General features: G+C 36.0%; 1 protein-coding gene across 3 annotated transcripts in view; it reads left to right on the forward strand.

The window, feature by feature from the left end:
• The window catches only part of AKAP7 (A-kinase anchoring protein 7), a 145,717-nt gene that overhangs the window by 78,303 nt on the left and 46,739 nt on the right, over positions 1-20,675 (forward strand). For 2 of the 3 annotated variants that reach the window (XM_023230668.2, XM_023230664.2), the window contains exon 7: positions 8,101-8,248. In XM_023230668.2, the coding sequence (XP_023086436.2) occupies positions 8,101-8,248 (148 nt within the window). Of the gene's footprint in view, positions 1-8,100; positions 8,249-20,675 lie in introns of those variants that run through there. The other variant, XM_023230665.2, reaches the window with a different exon arrangement.

Below are 20,675 nucleotides of genomic sequence, written 5' to 3' on the forward strand. Positions count from 1 at the left end.
TTGGCAGGTACCTAAGATGTACAAAGTGGGTATGTGATGGACATGGAAAGGATAGTGTCGTTTGGCTTGTTTAGCTTTCTGGGGTCTGTGTACGCAATGGTAGCACCTAGTGGGTATAGCAAAAGGGGAATATGCCAGTGTATATAATTTTTTTGCATTCTATTATCTTAAGATACCAATTCCTTGTCTTTTGTCAATGTTTGCTTTTCCTACTACACTCACTGCTTTTTAAATTAGTCTTGAAGTGCTTCTCAAAAATTGGAAAATATTCTTTTTAATTTTTGAAATGTCTAAAAGAAAAGACTGTGTGGAAATTACTGACTGGTCTGATGCCTATTTTAACTGTACTTTTAAAAAGCAAATCTAATGTTTATAGATACAGGCTGACTCTGAGTGCATTAGAAAATTTATGTAATCCCTATAATTCTATGCAGATGTTCCTCAATTTATGATAGGGTTACATTCTGATAAACCCATCATAAGTTGAACACATTATAAGTTAAAAATGCATTTAATACATTTACCTTATCAAACCTGATAGCCTAGCCTAGCCTACCTAAATGTGCTCAGAACACTTATATTAGCCTACAATTGGACAAAATCATCTAACACAAAACCCATTTTATAGTAAAGTGTTGCATATCTCATGCAATTTATTGAATATTGCACTGAAAGTGGAAAAACAATGGTTGTATTAGTACTAGAAGTATGGGTTCTACCGAATGCATGTTGCTTTCACATGTCATGAAGTTGAAATAACGTATGTTGAATCATCCTAAGTCAGGGACGATCTGTATTTTAAAGTAAAAAATTTCACAATTAAAAATGTGGGCAAGGTTCCTGTTGAATGTTATATAAAACATTATTTTACATAGCCATTTGTGTCATACTTAGAAAGTCTTTGTTTACATTTCTTACTCTATCTGGAGAGAAACATTCATTTTTGGTTTAAGGGCTACACATGATTCTTGGGTCATATGTTTAATGACTGTTCCATATTCAGCTATTGTTATTTTTCCTATTAGACTCCCTTATATCTGTTATGATGTCCAGGGAACAGTTTCAAACCAAATAAGGTGAAAGGCTTGTATCATTGAGCACCTTTCTTCCTTGTTCCATTTCCTAATCTATAGGAGTGTCAATGTAGATCACAATGCCACTATTTCTTTCCCATTTCTTCACCCAGTTCTTGTAATATTTAGTTGTTGAGCCCTTCCTCTGTTAGACAGGGGCATCTTTCCTAAGTAGTATTCAGGGAATACTTCTGGGTAGTTAGGCAGAGTAAGAGGCTGAGTTAGGTTAAGTAAGGTGTCCTATTGAGAATGATGTTGGGGGTTAGAATGAGGGGGAGAAAAGTGAGAAGGAAGAATGTTGATGGGAAAAGGGTCCAGGAAATTGAGTAGTTCATAAGAAAGTTAGAAAAGTAGAAGGTACTAGGTACATGGAGCAGGAGGATCTGGGAAAATGCTTTAGATCTTTCTTGTTTAAAGTTACAAGACTACAACTAGTGATGTCTGTGGATGCATTTAAAATATTTTGAGAGTGTACAGTCTCTTCTACACTGTCTAGGGACAGTATTTAACTCTCATTTGAATGGTACCTGAGGTACAGTTAGGCCTGAAGTTCTATCTGTTGATAACATCGAGGTGAGTGGTTCCATACTTTTGATCTCTAAGCTATAAAAGCACAACACCTTCTGTCACCATATAAGTATGTTGCAACACACAGGCCAGTGTTATGGGGCAAGTTAAAGTTAGGATTTTTCTGTGAACTTATTTCTGAATGATTTTCTAGCAAACAGCCCCACTCTCCTGCTTCATTGTTGAGGTCTTGAGAATTTTTTATACCAGTGGCTTACTGGCATTAATTACTTAATGTTAGAAAGTATGTATTAGAAGGAAAAAGCTATTGTACTGAAACAAGGAAACATAATAGATTAAGTTGTAAGTGTATGTGGGTGATTTTGTTTTATTTTTGATATATAGAAATAAATGGTTAAGTTGGTAAATTCAGGAGAACATGTACCAAAGAGCAAAACATTAGGAAAACAGATGATAGGAAGGAGGAGGAGGCTGTAGCTTGTTTACATTCGAGTGATCACAAGACTGTTCTAAGCCAAGAACACAGCTGGAGTTTGATGAAAGGGAGTTGAATGCTCAGCTGAGACTGAGCATATAGGAATCGTTCTTGGATGCCTCATTTTTTGAGCCCCTTCTTTGTTTCATTATACTGAGAAAAGCCACATGCAAGTATAACAAACAGTTATGTGGCCAAACAGCATATGGTCTCTCCTGCCGGAAATGAGGAGGAGGAGGACTTGAGAAGAAAGAATTGAGGTTGGCTAAGTAGACAAAGAATGAGCTTACATGGAAACAGACTGTGTTGTAAATAAAGGCATTGCAGTGTTCCAGGACTGCGCTTGTTGTACTGAGCCTGCAACCTTGAGAACTTTTTGGGTGCCAATGACCTGTTGTTCTCTCTCTGGTTAACATGGCCTTAGTCAGTATAAATGAACCAAATGTTTGTGGACCAAAGCCATGTTTCTTCCTCTGGTCTGTTTGATGCCAGCACCTCCTGGAATGACACGTTAGGACCAGGAGGCAATACAGCATTTTCTCTTGATGGCTTTTGTGACATGACTTCTGTTATTAGGAATTGTGTTATCTTCCCTCTGTGTCTGCTTTCCTAGCCACTTGATGCCACCGAGGAGCATCCAGTGCTTCTTAAAGTTTTAGGACAGGTAAAAGGAGGTGTCAACAGTAGATTTAAAATGTATGGCTCTAGCAGTTGTGTTTCTACTTACTACTTACTGAAAGGTGTACTACTGTAAATGTTAGTTAAAATACTAAGTTTCTGCTTTTTCTTTCCATAAAGCCTGAACATTAAACCAGGCTGGAATGCTAAAAGGAAGTTTATAAATATAGGAGTGGGGAGATGGCTTGCCTAAAAAAATCCCATGGTGAACCGAATAGATGCTTTAGCATAAAACAAAATTAAGAATTGAGAAGTATTATATATGGACATAAATAGCTGGTCCAGAAAACTCAGACCATCTGTACCAGTATTTTACCTGATTATTTGGAATATCAACAGTATAAGAAGCATTCTTTTTACAGGCTGGATTATTTAGATAATTTTTTCTATGTATAAGTAGATGAATGCTTTCTTATTAATTTACTATGACCTATACATATCACTTGATTTATTAATATTCATGCACTATATTAAGGCCAGGTATTTTAGAATGCTAGAGATTCCCAAAGTAATTTTGACATTGGTTTTGGAAATATGATCATGTATATGATTATATCTTAAGAATGATAAATATTCTTAGAATTTTAATATTTTAAAGTAAATAATGGAGGGCTTGAAATTATTATTCTGCTCTTCTTTTCAATATATTGTATTCTCTATTTATTCTGAATCTATATCTAAGCTCTATCTCTTACTAGCTGTGTCTTTTGGTAAGTGACCTCATTTCTCTGTGATTTAGTTTTCCTATCTGTGGATAATAGGTGGTTATTAAATGAGTTCAGAAAAGTTCTTAGAACAGTGCCTGTACATAGTAAATGCTTTGTATTTTCTGTTACTATAATACAGATGATAGCAGGCATCTTTTTTTTTTCAGATTGGGCCACAGTAATTGGGCCACATAAAGTACTGTTGACTTTTCCATTTTTCATCACTCCTTACATTTCCTTCTGTAAACTAACTGACAGGCAGTAGGTGGGGTGTCAGGGCCTCAGCAAGACAGGAAACAGGCACATTCGACCAGGGGACCAAAGCAGAGCCCAGCCACATAGACTGGCCCAGTATGGTCAGAGGAGAAGATGGGAAGGCTGCAAGACCGTTCTCACCCTGGGTGCTGGACACGATCTAAAATCACCATGCTATTCCGGAGCCCATTGGTTGGTGCAGTGAAGCTCCTCATCTCTTTCCCTCCCTGTCAAGAACAGATTGGGGTGGAACTGAGCCTCCTCCTGACTCAGAGGAGCAGAGGGAAAGCTGCCGCCGAGCGAAGGCTGCAGCTGGCAAGGAGGTAACCAAGTGTTCTGTATCAGGAAGATGGTGAAAATGAAAATACTGCAAATAACAGCAAAAATTGGAGTTATACAAAGAGGTGAAGGAGTCATGAAGAACTTTAAGATTTGCCAGGGATAAGCCCCATGCCGATATACAATGTTTTCATAACTTTGAATTGCCGGTATGTACATTTTCACTGGGGCAGTGATCACTAAAAGTGATTTCAGTTTCTTAACCAATATAACATTAAACAAATGTAACTTTTTGCCACTTACAAAAATAAGCATAAGAGATTACGATTCTTCTTTAACCAGACAATGCCCAAAATGGAAAGCGAGTTTGCCTCTTAAATCACATTCTTAATTTTGTTGTCACGTCATTATCACAGGAAATATATATGTCTTTTATAGCTACTTGTATGACAGCAATAAACTATTGGAAAACATAGCAGAGATCCAGGAATGCCAAGCTTATTATCAGTAGGACAAATGATTTCTTTGTCTTATAGGAAGCTTGTTTATATTTTCATCATGGAAGTTGTGATTGTCATAACAAGTAACAATAAGAAATTATCTTCTATTACAATAAAGTTTCAATCTTCTTAATATTAATTTCCATTATTCTGATGACAAAAAGTTTGTCATAGGAATTAAAGATGAATAAATGTATCTTATTTTTTAGAATCTTAAATGATTTTCACTTTGAAATTAACAAATGTGAATTTCTATATTTTTGTGACCGTCTGTCTACTTCCTGTGTTAAAAATAGAGTCAGAGGCATAGTAATATAAGTCTGAGCCCTCTTTGGTACATATTAAATTGTGCACATCATTTAGCTAAATGTAAATGATATGGTGAATGCCTCCTGAGTAAATAATTTCCATTACTTATCAGATTGAGCCATCAGATGATTCTAAAAATATTCATCGTGCTTTCGGTGGCATTTTCTCTGGAGTGGACTGTTTGAGTGCCAAGTTACAACCAAGAACGAAATTCCTGTTTCACGGTACATTGTATCAAAGGTTATCAAGTGTCTTTGAACATCACTGATAATTTTTCCTAAACTGTGACTGAAACTAGGCTAAAGAAAAGTTAAAACTTCAGTCATTTCTAGTGATTAATTAAGATAGTCTTGAAAACTTTTTTCTGTTTGACGTTTCTTGTCGCTAATTTATTGTTTCAAAGTCTGATATTCCATACTTAATATCCTATTTTCTCTTCTAATGTTATGTTGCATAATTGAAATGTCACTTATACTGGGTACAATTATAAATATGAAGCCTTTAAAAATATACCTTGTCCCTGTTAGGTTCAAGGCAAATATAACCTTCTAAGTACTAGACCATCTCCAATCATATTCAAAATTCCAGGGTTGCAACACCCGTAGCATGATTTGTTAAAGATACCTCACATATTTTTCTTCTACATGTGAAATAATCCCAACTCTTAGCCTTTATAGGTCAAATTTAACAATTCTCACGATATCTTTTGAACCCTCCTAACATTGTATACCTCCTTTGATAGTTAAGTAATAGTGCCTTGGGTCTAGCCTATGACGAAGGGTCTGGCCTATGACGAAGGGAAGCAGAAAATAATTTGGGGGGTCCACAGCTTGAAAATAATGCCACCACCCAGCCTTTTTAGCTTTAAAATACAATCTGGGAGGATAATGCTTCTGAAACTATTTTGCCATCCCAGTGGATTCATTCAGAAAACAGGGCCCTTCTTAGTCTTACCCTAAATGATCCACTTTTGAAGTCCCATTTATTTTCTCAGAATCATAGTCTTCCTTTTTTTTTACTATGAAAGAAAACACCACCTGCTGCAGCTGGATGGTGAAATCAATTCAGATAAATTTTATCAGAAAAGAAATATATTGCCAAACAAAAAATTTCTCCAGAGAATGAAGATCATATTGAAATTGTAATATATATCAGACAATGCAGAGGCTTAGCTATTTCTAGGTTGTTTATTACAGAAGATTTTTCTGATCAGGGCATATAATTTCAGTGCCTCTCATGCCTTTTTGAACCATAGCTCTCTCTGTAAATTATGAGTTAAGCAATTAATTCCGTTTCACTTGCTAGTAAAAATTAAGTCCTAAAGACTCATGTTGGAAGTCATCTGTGAAAAATTCTTACAAAACAGTTGGCATTTACTTTTTGCTGAAATTAAATTAATAAGCCTAGAAGACGAGAGTCAATCTCATGTTTTATTTCTTTAAAAAAATGACATTTTACAAAACGGAAGTGAAGATTATAGCAATAGTGGCTAGTGAGTACTGGCATTGGTTTCTTGAAAATTGAAGGTTCTTATTTGTCTGCTATGTTATTGCCAGTCTTCTCTCCAGTCTAAAGGAATGACTGTCTCCAACCTCCACACCCCCTCACCCACACACACATACAAGCATTTAGAAGACAAGCATGGTTGGTCATTTTCCATTTACTCAGAATGTTTTTTATTCTTGAAATCTTATCTCAAATGAAATTATTACATAAATTTCACTAATGATAATGGCTGTGTGTATGTGTGTGTTTATATATAATTTCATTGTTTTAAGCACTTTTATAAATTAACTTACTTAGTCCACATAACCCTTTGAGGTAAGGGGGAGAGATTAGGAGTCCAGTTTTAGACATTGAGCAAAAACATACATCAATAGAAATATGTTTAATATGATATTAAAAATTAAGATCGACTTAAATGTCCAACAGTAAATAATTGGATGAATAAATTATGAGACTTTCATGCAATGAAGTACTATGGAGAAAAATATTTGGCACATCTGTATATTATTTACTGACATGGCATATTTACTGACAATATAAAGCTGGTTATCAAATAGTACTCAGGGAACAACCACATTCTATAGAAGAGAAAAAATGTACTTTGTATTTGCATAGGAAAAACTAAACACATAAACTATAGCAGTAGCAGTTTGTAGTGATTTAATTTTTTTGCTTTTATAATTTTTTTCATTAACTAATTTTCTAATTAAGTTTTTGTCATTGAAAAGAGAAAATATGTATTCTAATTACCTTAATCTTATGGACTGTGTTTTGGGACTCTGAGGCTGAGTTGCAGGGCCATTGTAGAGTATAGCAGAGGCAGATATATTCTTTCCCATGTTTGGGGAAACTACAGAGGTACCAAGGCCATCCCGCTGTAATTTTTCAACAACCAACTGTTTCTGCTAAGAAAATACACTGAAAGTAAGGAGGAGCAGATAGAGAAGAACTTGTAAGATCCACTGACCTCCCTGCTCTAATTCAAGTCCTCTTTAATTGTCTTTCAGATGATTCTTACATAAGGAATTTAAAAATTACATCCATCTAATTAGAACATTTTTCCACTATAAAATGTTAAGATCCACCTTACTTTTTAAAGATTTATAGTATTTTTTTTCCTACCTTACTTTTAAAAAATTTATCCATTTTGCTGGGCACGGTGGCTCACCTCTGTAATCCCAGCTCTTTGGGAGGCCGAGGTGGGCGGATCACAAGGTCCGGAGATCAAGATCATCCTGGCTAACACAGTGAAACCTCGTCTCTACTAAAAATACAAAAAATTATCTGGGTGTGGTGACACACGCCTGTAGTCGCAGCTACTCAGGGGCCTGAGGGAGGAGAATCGCTTGAACCCGGGAGACGGAGGTTGCAGTGAACCGAGATCGTGTCACTGCACGCCAGCCTGGGTGACAGAGTGACTGCATTTAAAAAAAAAATTATCCATTTCTCCATTTTTGTTGTCCATGATTAGTCTTTCCTTGGTATCTCAAAATTTTAACTCAGTATACTTTATTATTTCTGGAACTTAAAATGTATGAAGTTCTGAAAACTGCCAAATTTAAACCTAATACTTTTTATTGATGGTTTTTAAATACAACTCGTTCTAGACAGGGAGACTTGAAAAACAACTTTACAACAATTTTATTGTTGTATATGCATTTTCAAGTGCCAGTAGACAATGGTGTACTTTATTCTAAGATGTAATGATCAGGTTCTAGGAAAGTGATGTAATTATGAACTGGCTGCCTGGGTGAAATGATTGATTGATTTATTTGTTTTTTCATTTCAAGGGAGTGAAAAAAATAGATCCTGATTTATATGAAAAGTTTATCAGTCACAGATTTGGAGAAGAAATATTATATCGCATAGATCTTTGTTCCATGCTGAAGAAAAAACAAAGTAATGGTTATTATCACTGTGAATCTTCCATTGTGATTGGTGAGTGTTGTTTAAAAGTTATTTATTATCTTTATTTTTAATTTTTTTGGCATCACTTTTATCTTGGCAAATATTTAAACTTAGTTGTATATGTTTTCTCAATGATATACTTTCCTAAATATTATGTTTTGACAATGATACACTGAAAATTTTCTAGAGCATTTTTAGTATTTATATTGATCAGTTAAGAATTTACTACCCATAGTTTTTATACTTCTGGCTTTAAATATAATTATAATGAAGTCTGGAAATACTGATTTAGAAATCATTTCAATTTAATTTTATTTCATGAACATGAAGAAAGCATTTTCTCCAGGGAAGGCCTCCATGGCTTTCCACACCAGGCATTTTTGTATTTGCTGCTTGTAATTAGGAATAGAATGACCCCAGCCAGAAACTTTCACCTTGAGAAGAGAAAATGTAGGTGACCTGCAAAAATTGAAAACTTCAATTTCTTCCCTAAGAAAGATGTTTTGAGGGGAAGCAGAGATTCATATGTAAATGCATCTGTTAGATGGCATGAGATGAGACAGACTCATATAAAACTGCGTTTCCAGGTGGAAAGTGTGTACACTTATGGGGATCTTTCATCCAGAATAGAGCTATTCTCCACTTTTTGCAATGTGAATGTATTTCAAAAGAGCCAGCTCTGTTGTGATTCAGATTTATTATTTCAAACCAGAGACTATTCTTTTAAAATTGTGAGCTTCAAGACAACCTGATTTATATACTTTTAAAGTAACATGAAAATACTCAAAGAAGACAAATACAGGCATACCTTGTTTTATTGTGTTTTGCTTTATTGTGCTTCACAGATATTGCCTTAAAAAGACAGTTTATTTATTTATTTTTAACAAATCGAAGGTTTGTAGCAACCCCGTATCAGCTGTCTTTCTGAGCCATTTTTTCTAACAGCATGTGCTCTTTTTGTGTCAATTACATTTTGGTAATTCTCACAATATTTTAGACTTCATTGTTATTATATCTGTTATGGTGATCAGTGATCTTTAATGTTATTATCATTATTGTTTTGGGGTGCCACCATATGAATTGTATTCATATAAGATAGCAAACCAGATTGATAAATGTGTGTGTTCTGACTGCTCCACCAAACAGCCATTCCCCTACGAAGAGTCGTACATCCCTTACCTTAAATCAAAAGCTAGAAATGATACATTGGAAGGACATGCAAGAAAAAAAAAAAAAGCTAGAAATGATTAAGCCTAGTAAGGAAGGCATGTCGAAAGCTGAAATAATCCAAAAGCTAGGCTTCTTGTACCAGTTAGCCAAGTTGTGAATGCCAAGGAAAAGTTCTTAAAGGAAATTAAAAGTGCTATTCCAGTGAACACACAAATCAAAAGAAAGTGAATTAGCCTTATTGCTGATAAATGGAAAAAGTTTTAGTGGTCTGGATAGAAGATCAAACCAACCACAACATTCCCTTAAGCCAAAGCCTGATCCAGTGCAAGGCCCCACCTCTCTTCAATTCTGTGAAAGGTAAGCAAGGTGCAGAAGAAAAGTTGGAAACCAGCAGAGACTGGTTCGTGAGGTTTAAGGAGAGAAGCTGTCTCCATAACATAAAAGTGCATGGTGAAGCAGCAAGTGCTGATACAGAAGCTGCAGCCAGTTATCCAGAAGATCTAGCCAAGGTCGTTGATGAAGGTGGCTGCTCAAAACAACAGATTTTCAACGTAGACAAAATAGCCTTCTGTTGGAAGAAGATGGCATCTAGGATTTTCATAGCTACAGAAGAGAAGTCAATGTCTGACTTCAAAGTTTTTCAAAGAACAGGCCGACTCTCTTGTGAGGGGCTAATGCAGCTGGTGACTTTTAAGTTGAAGCCAGTGCTCATTGTCCATTCCAAAAATCCTAGGGACCTTAAGAATTATTCTAAATTCACTCTGTCTGTACTTTATAAATGGAACAACAGAGCCTGGATGACAGCACATCTGTTAATAGCATGAGTTACTGAATATTTTAACTACTGTTCAGAAAAAAAAAAGATTCTTTTCAAATGATTACTGCTCATTGACAGTGCACCTTGTCTCCGAAGAACTCGCATGGAAATGTACAAGGAGTTTAGTGTTATTTTCATGCCTGCTAACACAATGTCCATTCTACAGCTGGTGGATCAAGGAGTAATTTAGACTTTCAAGGCTTATTATTTAAGAAATATTTTTGTAAGGCTATAGCTGCCATGAATAGTGATTATTCTGATAGATATGAACAAAGCAAATTGAAAACCTTCTGGAAAAGATTCGCCATTCTAGATGTCATTAAGAACGCTGTGATTCATAGCAGGAAGTCAAAATAGCAACACTAACAGGAGTTAGGAAGAAGTTGATTCCAGCTCTCATGGATGACTTTGAGAAGAGGCTCAAGACTTCGTTGGAGGAAGTAACTGCAGATGTGATAGAAATAGCAAGAGAATGGCCAGGCATGGGGGCTCACGCCTGTAATTCCAGCACTTTGGGAGGCCGAGGTGGGCAGATCACAGGTCGGGAGATCGAGACCATCCTGGCTAACACTGTGAAACCCCATCTCTACTAAAACTGCAAAAAATATTAGCCAGGCGTGGTGGTGGGCACCTGTGGTCCCAGCTACTCAGGAGGCTGAGGCAGGAGAATGGTGTGAACCTGGGAGGCGGAGCTTGCGGTGAGCTGAGATTGCCGCCACTGCACTCCAACCTGGGCGACAGGGCGAGACTCTGTCTCAAAAAAAGAAATAGCAAGAGAACTAAAATTAGGAGCGAAGCCTGAAGATGGGATTGAATTGCTGTAATCTCATGATAAAACTTTAGTGAATGATGAGTTGCTTCTTATGAATGAACAAAATAAGTGGTTTCTTGAGATGGAATCTACCTTGGTAAAGATCCTTGAACATTGTTGAAATGACAACAAAGGATTTAGAATACTACATTAACTTAATTGATAAAACAGTGGCTTTGAAGGGTTTGAGAGAATCAGCTCCAGTTTTGAAGAAATTTTACCGTGGGTAAAATGTTATCAAACTGCATTCCATGCTACAGAGAAATATTTCATGAAAAGAAGAGTCAATTGATGCAGCAAACTTCATTATTGTCTTATTTTAAGAAATTGCCACAAGCACTCCAACCTGCAGCAAGTACTACCCTGATTAGTCAGCAGCCATCAACATCAACAGACAAGACCCTCCACCAGCAAAAAGATTATGACTTGCTTAATGCTCTGATGATCGTTAGCATTTTTGGCAATAAAGTATATTTAAAGTAAAATGTGTACATTTTTTAGGTATAATATTGCACATTTAATAGACTACAGTATAATGAAACATAATTTTATATGTACTAGGAAACCAAAAAATTCATGTGACTTGCATTATTGAAATGTTTGCTTTATTGCAGTAGTCTGGAACTAACCCATAACACCTCTGAGGTATGTCTGTATATGTAGCTAAATATTGCAAGGTCTTTAACCAAGGTAATTTATCTCCACATCAGCTGGAAGAATACCTATGGATGTATACACCCTGAAAGAATCTTAATACTGATGTTTATTAAAGCATTTAAAAAATGTTCAAGAGACACAATTTTACTTCCAAATTTTCATTAGAGATCTTCAGAGGTCCTGATTTTACCTTTCAAAGACTTCAGCTATTTTAAACAGAAGATATTCAGTATGTCGTTTGAATTTTATATTCTGAAACATCTCAAGTCTATTTTAAGGAGAATTTTCATGTTTTCAGAGTCTCTGTAAGAGAGCTGTCTTCCATCCAAGTTTTGATGAGGACCAAACATTTCTGTTTAGGTTCATTGTAAATGGAAAATTTAGATACTTCTTGTATAGGACAGATTTTGGCTGGCTTCCCCTATCTTCTCTGCCAACCTTATAAGGCCTCTTATAAGGCCAACCTTATAAGAGATGCAGTGCCTCATTACCTCTCTCACTCCTGTTAAAAAAAAAAAAAAGGAATATGTTGATATTGCTGAAAATATTGCAGGACTGGCATTATGAAGCTTACATCATAGATTACCTAAATTACCACTGGACAGTTCTGTTCAGCCTACCACCCCCCATCACTATGTTGAAGCCACTGAGATTTTGCTTTCATTGCTCTTTTTCAGTTGATAGTCTTTAAATTTCCCCTTATGTGAGGTAGTTTCTCCAGATCTTTCCATCAAACTTCTTTATTGCTGTTACACTTTCTAATTCAAAACAATTTTGCCTTTTTCAAACCCTCTGCCAATCTTGTATCCCCATGTTTTAAAAAATGATTTTTGCTTATTACAAATGCTTTTGTGGGTCACATTTGGCGATGACAATATAAACTTTAAAATCATATGTGCATCTAAAGTGATAATTTATTGTTATAATTAACCAAGTTTAATGTACACTAGAATTCATTTGCTTATAAATAATTATTGATTTTGTCAATCTTACCTATATTTTATAACAATATTAGATTTGGGATACTTTGTTTTATTTCTCAATCAGATTTAATTGGCTTACCTTGGTTTAGCTTCTCTTTGATTTGATCCTAGCTCAAATTTAATGTCAATTTCTTGAGGCTTGAGCCAACATTTTATGGTATACATTAATATAGTGGGACAGATTTCTGTTCTTAAGATACTATTCAGAGTTCTAGGATAGAAGTTGGGCCTCAGGGACACTGAGAACTTCCTGATATTGTTCGTAAAACTTTGTACGTAGGTACATGTGTGAATTTTTCTGGGGAGATAATTTAGCCCTCATTAGATTTGCATATTTCCTATCTTTGTTAATGGTACATTCTTGGAGAGTGCTAGATTACAAGTTACTGATTTTCTCTTTAACCATCTCTGTTATACCATTTAAGACATCTTAAAAAAAACTCAGTGAGTATACATGCTGCATTTGTAAGGTTTCCAGTTGATTCACTCTTTTTTTTTTTTTTTTTTGAGACAGAGTCTTGCTCTGTCGCCCAAGGCTGGAATGAAGTGGCTCAATTTCGGCTCACCACAACCTCCACCTGTTGGGTTTAGGTGATTCTCCTCCTTAAGCCTCCTGAGTAGCTAGGACTACAGGTGCACGCCACCATGCTTGGCTAATTTTTTTTTATATTTTTAATAGAGACAGGGTTTTGCCATGTTGGCCAGGCAGGTATCAAACTCCTGACCTCAGGTAATCCACCCACTTCAGCCTCCCAAAGTGCAGAGATTATAGGCGTGAACCACTGTGCCCAGCCTCCAGTTGATTCACTTTCGTATTTTCATGTTCTATTCTTTGCTTCATCAATATTATTTCTTCTGTCATGTCTTTGAGGATTTCAATATAGTCATTTTTAAAACTTCTTTTCATATTTAAAAAGTTCCGTGATTCCTTGGGAGTGAATTATTGTATTTGGTCTTCTGTGACCCTCAATTTCCTCTAGTGCTTTTTAAGTTTTTTTTGAAGCTTGTCTTATTGTGCATGTTTTCCCCTTAGAAGCCCATGTGGATTTTGTGGTTGTCTCAGCCCTGGTCCCACAGGATACGTTGCTTTGAACTGAGTTAGGAACTGGTAACCACAAATCATCCTTATCCATAAGGAGTTAGGATTCCTTCTTCTGAATTCTGTTACCAATATGTGAGTTGAGAGTAAAGATACTAGCCTTTTGTTTGCCGTATTGGCTTCAGATATGTTCCAAGTATTATGTTGCTTTTAATTTTGGACAAGAAATTTTTTATATTAAGTGTTAAGTTTTATCAAATTATAGGTGAAAATTTCTTCTGTGATTTATATCATGACCATTATGAAATTATCTTCAAACCAAAGATTTGATGTGTATTCATTCACGTTTTCTTTTAGTTTTTTTTGTTTTTGTTTTTCCATTTAGGCTTTTAATTTACCTGATATGATCATTAATATAGGTTCTCATACACACAGGAGAAACTCATAAATCCAGTTCTATTTTATGCATTTTAAATTTTATCCATTAATTTATTCATTTTTAGTGCACATGAAGTAGGGATTTAGTTTTAGAAATTATTTTCTTGCCGGGTACGGTGGCTCACGCCTGTAGTCCCAACACTTTGGGAGGCCGAGGCGGGCGGATCACGAGGTCAAGAGACCGAGACCATCCTGGCAAACACGGTGAAACCCCGTTTCTATTAAAAATGCAAAAAATTAGCTAGGTGTAGCGGCAGGCACCTGTAGGCCCAGCTACTTGGGACGCTGAGGCAGGAGAATGGCGTGAACCAGGGAGGCAGAGCTTGCAGTGAGCCGAGATCACGCCACTGCACTCCAGCCTGGGCGACAGAGCGAGACTCAATCTCAATAAATAAATAAATAAATAAATAAATAAGAAATTATTTTCTAGGATTTCTTTTACACCCCATCAGTCTTTTTCTTTGTGTCTCAGAAATCACAGATTAGCAGCCCTACATGTACTTGATTGGAACAGGGGTTTTTGTTCTTTTTTTATAATTCGAATTACTTGCTGATACTAGTGTGATCTTATATTAAATCTGGATTTCCACCTTCTTCTGAACAATCAGAAGAGGTGCCCACATTACCACCTTGGTCTCACATTCTTGCATGGCACTACAATTTCCTGGATGGAGTAATAGGCATTGTGACCTTGAGCGTAGCTATCTTTTATTATCCTGTTTACCCTGTTGTTCTTGTACAAATCTGTTTACCTTTATACTGCCTACTTGACTCCTGAGGACATCTGAGTTTGTACCTCCTGCCAGCTGTTGCCTGCTTTACGTTTCTATGGTGAACATTTTCCTCTTTATCTTCTGCCATTGTATACCTTTATGTGGAGTATTAGGAGAATTTGGTAGGATATGGTGGCAACATTCATATTTTCAGATATAAGAAAAGGTACGTTTTAGTTGTTTCATGCTGAAAGCTTTGGGTGATATTATGCCTACTTGTCAAACCACATTGCACTAATCAGTTAAAATTCAAATAATTAATAAAAAAGTGAAAACCCTACTTCTTTTTGGTGAAAACCAGGAACGAAATATGGTTCAGATATTTTAGGATTATGAAAGCTGTTCTCTGTGAGCTACTTACTCGAGTTGGGTGAATTAATTTTTCTCAGGCAGCTATGTTCCATTTATATTTCCCTTGGGAATGTAATTGACTAAATGACACCTTTTGTAAGATTGATGAGCAATTTAGTGCTTGCAAAGACTAGTTTACTTTCAGCTGTCAGACATATCTTACAGGAGGCAGTGGGGAATTTGGAAGGGTCTAGAATTTTTTGTTTGTTTGTTTGCAGTCCAGTGTATTTATAACTTCTGCAAGCAGAGGTAGAAACAGAATTATTTTCTGGGAACACTGTTTCTTTGCTTAATAATTATTATTCAACATTAATGAATGTTATTGAACAAGTACAATGTACCTACTTCTCTCTTTGGTATCATGTGATACAGAGAAGTATAAGACATAGTCCTTAGGAGTGATACAGAATCACTGGACAGCAAAGACTATGTCTGAGAAATGGAGGAGGAATAGATGAATAGGGCTTGTCTATAACAATAATGGGATTTGATAGGACACAGTGGAAGCTTATAATTTTACCATTTAGTAAGAGAGTAAGGGGATAGGGGAGTAGCAGAATTCAGCTGAATGGGATGAGATTGAGGAGCAGAGCGATAGCTAATAGAGAAAGGAGACTTTCTGGAGCAATTGACTTCATTGCTTTAATGGCAAAGACCACAATTACTTTTGCACCAACCTGATACAATGAAAGAGAAGCAATGGCTTGGGAGGCAGGGTGGAGGCATTAATAGTGATAGACAACATTTTGATTGAACCTATGGTTGAGTTAGCTGAGGAAGTGGGAGGTTGCTAGGTTTGCGGGTATGAGGAGTTGGTGAGGGGACGGACATAGCTACATATGCTGAGGCAGTGAATGTGTAATACTGAGTAGATAAATGTGAGATAAAAAGAGAATGATGTTGTGCTCGCTTCAGCAGCACATACACTAAAAAAAAAAAAGATGATGTTTAATACTCAACATAACAACACAGGACTGAGTCCTAAAGATAAGACCTTTAATTAATTTGAGACTGTAGCATAAGAGGCCGGGAGGAGGATGGGGTTGGGCCAAGCATAAACTAAATGGAAGAAGCAAAGATCTCCGTTGACATGGTGATAGACCAGGAAAGAGTTCTAGATAAGTTAGTGCCATATAGCTGTAGTTTAGTCAGAACGTATCCAATTCTAAATAGGCCAGAACAACAGGATATCATGCTCAGACTTTATGGGCTGAACACTAAGGATAATTCTGAGTGAGTAGAGTCAATGAATTTATTCTTCAGATGTCCTTGCTTTTTGAGAATCACCCTTAAGACACTCAGACAGCCTAGATCAGTCTTAAAAGGCTTGTTAGTCTTAAAAGGCTTGTCATGGTTCACCCAGGCATTTCTAGTAGTCATATGAGGGCAGTAGTTCAGCCAAAAAGAAAAGACCTTTTGCCTTGCTTCTGAGGTTGGAGTCCCTTTTGACTGAGGAGACCCTCATCTTTGACTCTGACATCTTTATCTTCAGTGCTCCTTTACCCTTAGGGGCCAGGGCAGAGATGAGTTGCCCACATCTGGATGGATGTTGCCCAATTTTAGTATGTAGGCATGGCAATCTCCTTTATGGAAGATAGTAACCATTGTTTGATGCTGCAGCAAGGCATAAGAGGAGAAGGAAATTAATTTTTTCATTGGGTGAAAGGCATAGCTAAGAAAAAAAGGTTTTGAGCTTTCTAGAATCCTTAAACCTGGACCTTTGATAAATAATAAAATTTGAAAATGTTGAATTTGAAAATGTGTGTATTGCTTAAATGCCATATGCTCACTTAGTGGAGAGGGGCATTGGCAGTAGATATGTGCATGAATGTCTTCCTTTTTTTAAATTTGCTTTTTGCAGTAGGAAAATGTGCCTCATTGTGCTTATCTTATACATGATTTAGTATTCTAATCATTTACAAGGCTATACTTTTGTTGGGTTTTACTTTATTTTTTATTTTTATTTTTTGTAGAGATGTGGTCTCCCTATGTCCAGGCTGGTCTTAAACTCCTGGGCTCAAGTGGTCCTCTTGCCTCGGTCTCCCAAAGTGCTAGGATTACAGACGTGAGCCACCGTGCCCGGCCTGGGTTTTAAATTCTTTTAAAATACACTTTAGATTCACTCGTTCTTAGAATTTGGTCCATGGATCCCTGGTGGCCCTTTAGATACTTGTAGGGGGTCAGTGAGGATAAAACTATTTTTATAAAAATAATAAGACATTATTTGTCTTTTCCACTGGGTTAACATTTACATGCAAAAGCAATGGTGAGTAAAACTGTGTATGACCAGTATAAATCTAGACAATTGCCACTAAAAAAAATTATTTTAAAGCCAGTTTCATATAAGAATGTTCTTGCTGAGTAGTAAAAATTATTAATTGTGTTTAGTCTCAAGTTCTGAGTATATATATTTTTAATATTCTGTGTAACAAAAATGGGAGGTATGCATGAGGCACTTTTGTTGCATATTGAAGTAGGTCGATCCAAAGAAACGTGTTTGTATGATTGTTTAAGCTGTGAGCTAAAGTAGCCACTTTCTTCCATGGAACACCATTTTTTCTTGAAGAATGATTGAAGGACAAACTATCGTTTTCATACTTGGGTGTTGACAGGCATTTTCTTGCAGATAAACAAGTAAACTTGTCACAGTGAGTACAACAACTAACATCATTTACTGCTAATCATAAAATTCAAGCTTTCAAGCAAAAATAGAAATTTTGGAAAACTCGCATATATTATCAGTTGCTTGACAGAGCACACAGTAGGTTAATGAACTTCATTTTCCCAATATTTTTTTTTTTTTGAGATGGAGTCTTGTTGTGTTGCCCAGGCTGGAGTGCAGTGGTGCAATCTTGGCTCACTGCAACCTCCACCTCCTGGGTTCAAGTGATTCTCCTGCCTCAGCCTCCCAAGTAGCTGGGATTATAGGTGCCTACCACAGTACCTGGCTAATTTTTGTATTTTTAGTAGAGACAGAGTTTCACCACATTGCCAGGCTGTTCTTGAATTCCTGACCTCAAGTCATCCACTCGCCTTGGCCTCCCAAAGTACTGGGATTACAGGTGTGAACCACCATGCCTGGTCTCCTAGTTTGTTTTTATCTATCACATTCTCTATGAGGTATAACTTGTATGCAAAACCTGCACATACTTAAAAGTATACAACTAGATGGGTTTTTATGTATATCCATATGCCTGTGAAACCATTATTGCCTTCAAGATGCTGAACTTTCCATTACTCCCCAAAGTTTCCTTATGTCCTTTGCCAAGCCATGCTTAAAGACGTTTCTAAGGAGATAGGGGTGATATTAATTAATGTGTTTTTAATGGTGCTGCAAAGGACATGGTTTTGTTCTTTTTTATGTCTGTGTAGTATTCCATGATGTATACGTATCCCATTTTCTTAATCCAGTTCACCATTGATGTGTACCTAGGTTGATTCCATGTCTTTGCTATTGTGAATAGTAAGCACAGTGATGAACATATGAGTGCATGTGTCTTGTAGGTAGAACAATTTATTTTCCGTTGGGTATATTTCTGGTCTGGAAATTCCAGTAATGGAATTTCTGGGTTGAATGGTAGCTCTGTTTTAAATTCTTTGAGAAATCTCCAAACTGCTTTCCACAGTGGCAAAACTAATTCACATTCTCACCAAAAGTATGTAAGTGTTCCCTTTTCTCTGCAGCCTTAGCAGCATCTGTTGTTTTTTTGACTTTTTATTAATAGATACTCTGACTGGTACAAGATGATATCTCATTGCAGTTTTGATTTGCATTTCTCTGATGATCACTAACGTGGAGCATTTTTTCATGTATTTGTTGGTCACTTGTATGTCTTCTTTTGAGAAGTATCTGTTCATGTCCTTTGCCCATTTTTTAATGGGTTTTTTCTTTTACATATTGAGTTAAATTCCTTACAAATTCTGGAAATTAGACCTTTGTTGGATGCATAGTTTGCAAATATTTTCTCCTATTCTGTAGTTTGTCTGTTTACTCTGTTGATAGTTTTTGCTGTGCAGAAGCCCTTTAATTAGGTCCCCACTGGTCAATTTTTGTTTTTGTTGCAATCACATTTGGGGACTTAGCCAAAAATTCTTCGCCAAGGCCAATGTCGAGAAGGGTATTTCCTAGGTTTTCTTCTAGGATTTTTATGGTATACATGTTACTACAAAGTCATGCATGGAGAAAGATCCATTAAAAATTCAAGATAGATCAACAGATCTGAATGTAGAGTATAAAAAGTTCTTTGGTATGTTTTAAGATTCTACACTGCAACTAAACTTGAAGAAACTATAACTTATCACGTTTTGGTATCGTATCAAAGCATATCCACAATTATCTTAATTTAGTAAATGTTTATGAATATAACCCACACAAACTAAAGCTCTAGGTGGGTTGCCAGTCATTTTGAAGAGTATAAAGGAGTCCTGAGGTCAAAAACATTAAAAGAAACCTCTGCTTTAGTTCATGGGTCCAAGGAAACCATGAAAAAATGTAATCTGTAGATAGTTAACATAATTTTGATCAATATTTTCAACACTTTCTTTGAATAAATTAATTTTGATGGCTATTAGGCTGTCTCCATGTCAAATATGAGTTGGTTTGATAACTCTCTAATTTTTTCCCCTCCTTTAATTTCCATTTGAGCATTATGTAGCAAAAATGTAACAAGTATAAAACCACCCCAGACAGACAGGATCATATCTATGTGAAATGACTCATTTAAAAATCCTTATCATGTGAAATAGATATGATGTAATACAGGAATGTCTCTTGCATGATAGGTAGGACCAAAACATTTGCCTTTTTTTCTTTTTCTTTCTTTGTACAGGCTAACAGGGATATGATTTAAAAAATTTTATCTCTACTTAGACCAATTAAGATGAATGCATTTCAAGCATTTTAGAAGAGGGAACAGTGAAAAAAACTTTATTATCTGAGAGAACTGTACACTTTTTTTTCACTTGAAAACTTAGCAGTTAGAAATTTTCTCTGTTAAAATTATGGAGTAATTTACTTAATAAGAGCTGACTACAAGGTATTTCCTTATTTTATGACATACAAATTGGGTGACCATATGATTTATCATCTAAATGGTATACTTGTAAGTATAAAAGGGGATCTGTTACTTACTAGGCTGGGATAAAAGAGGAAAACCAAGACTATCCTGGCTTAACTGGGACTTAGGTCACCCTACCTAAAAAAGTATAATGTTCTTGAAAAAGTGGAACCTTTGGCATGCTATTTTAATTCCAATCTTGTTTCTTTTTGTATCCTGTGTCCCCTTTAAATATTTCTTTGATGAAACATGCCTTCTAAAAAGAAAATGTTTAAAATGTGTTGTTATATGCCCCTAATAAAAATGAAAAGCAACTAATAATTGGAACTCTCAGCTTACTTCTTTAAATCTGCCAAAGTTA

Source organism: Piliocolobus tephrosceles, chromosome 5 (assembly GCF_002776525.5).
Source record: "Piliocolobus tephrosceles isolate RC106 chromosome 5, ASM277652v3, whole genome shotgun sequence".
Taxonomy (NCBI): domain Eukaryota; kingdom Metazoa; phylum Chordata; class Mammalia; order Primates; family Cercopithecidae; genus Piliocolobus; species Piliocolobus tephrosceles.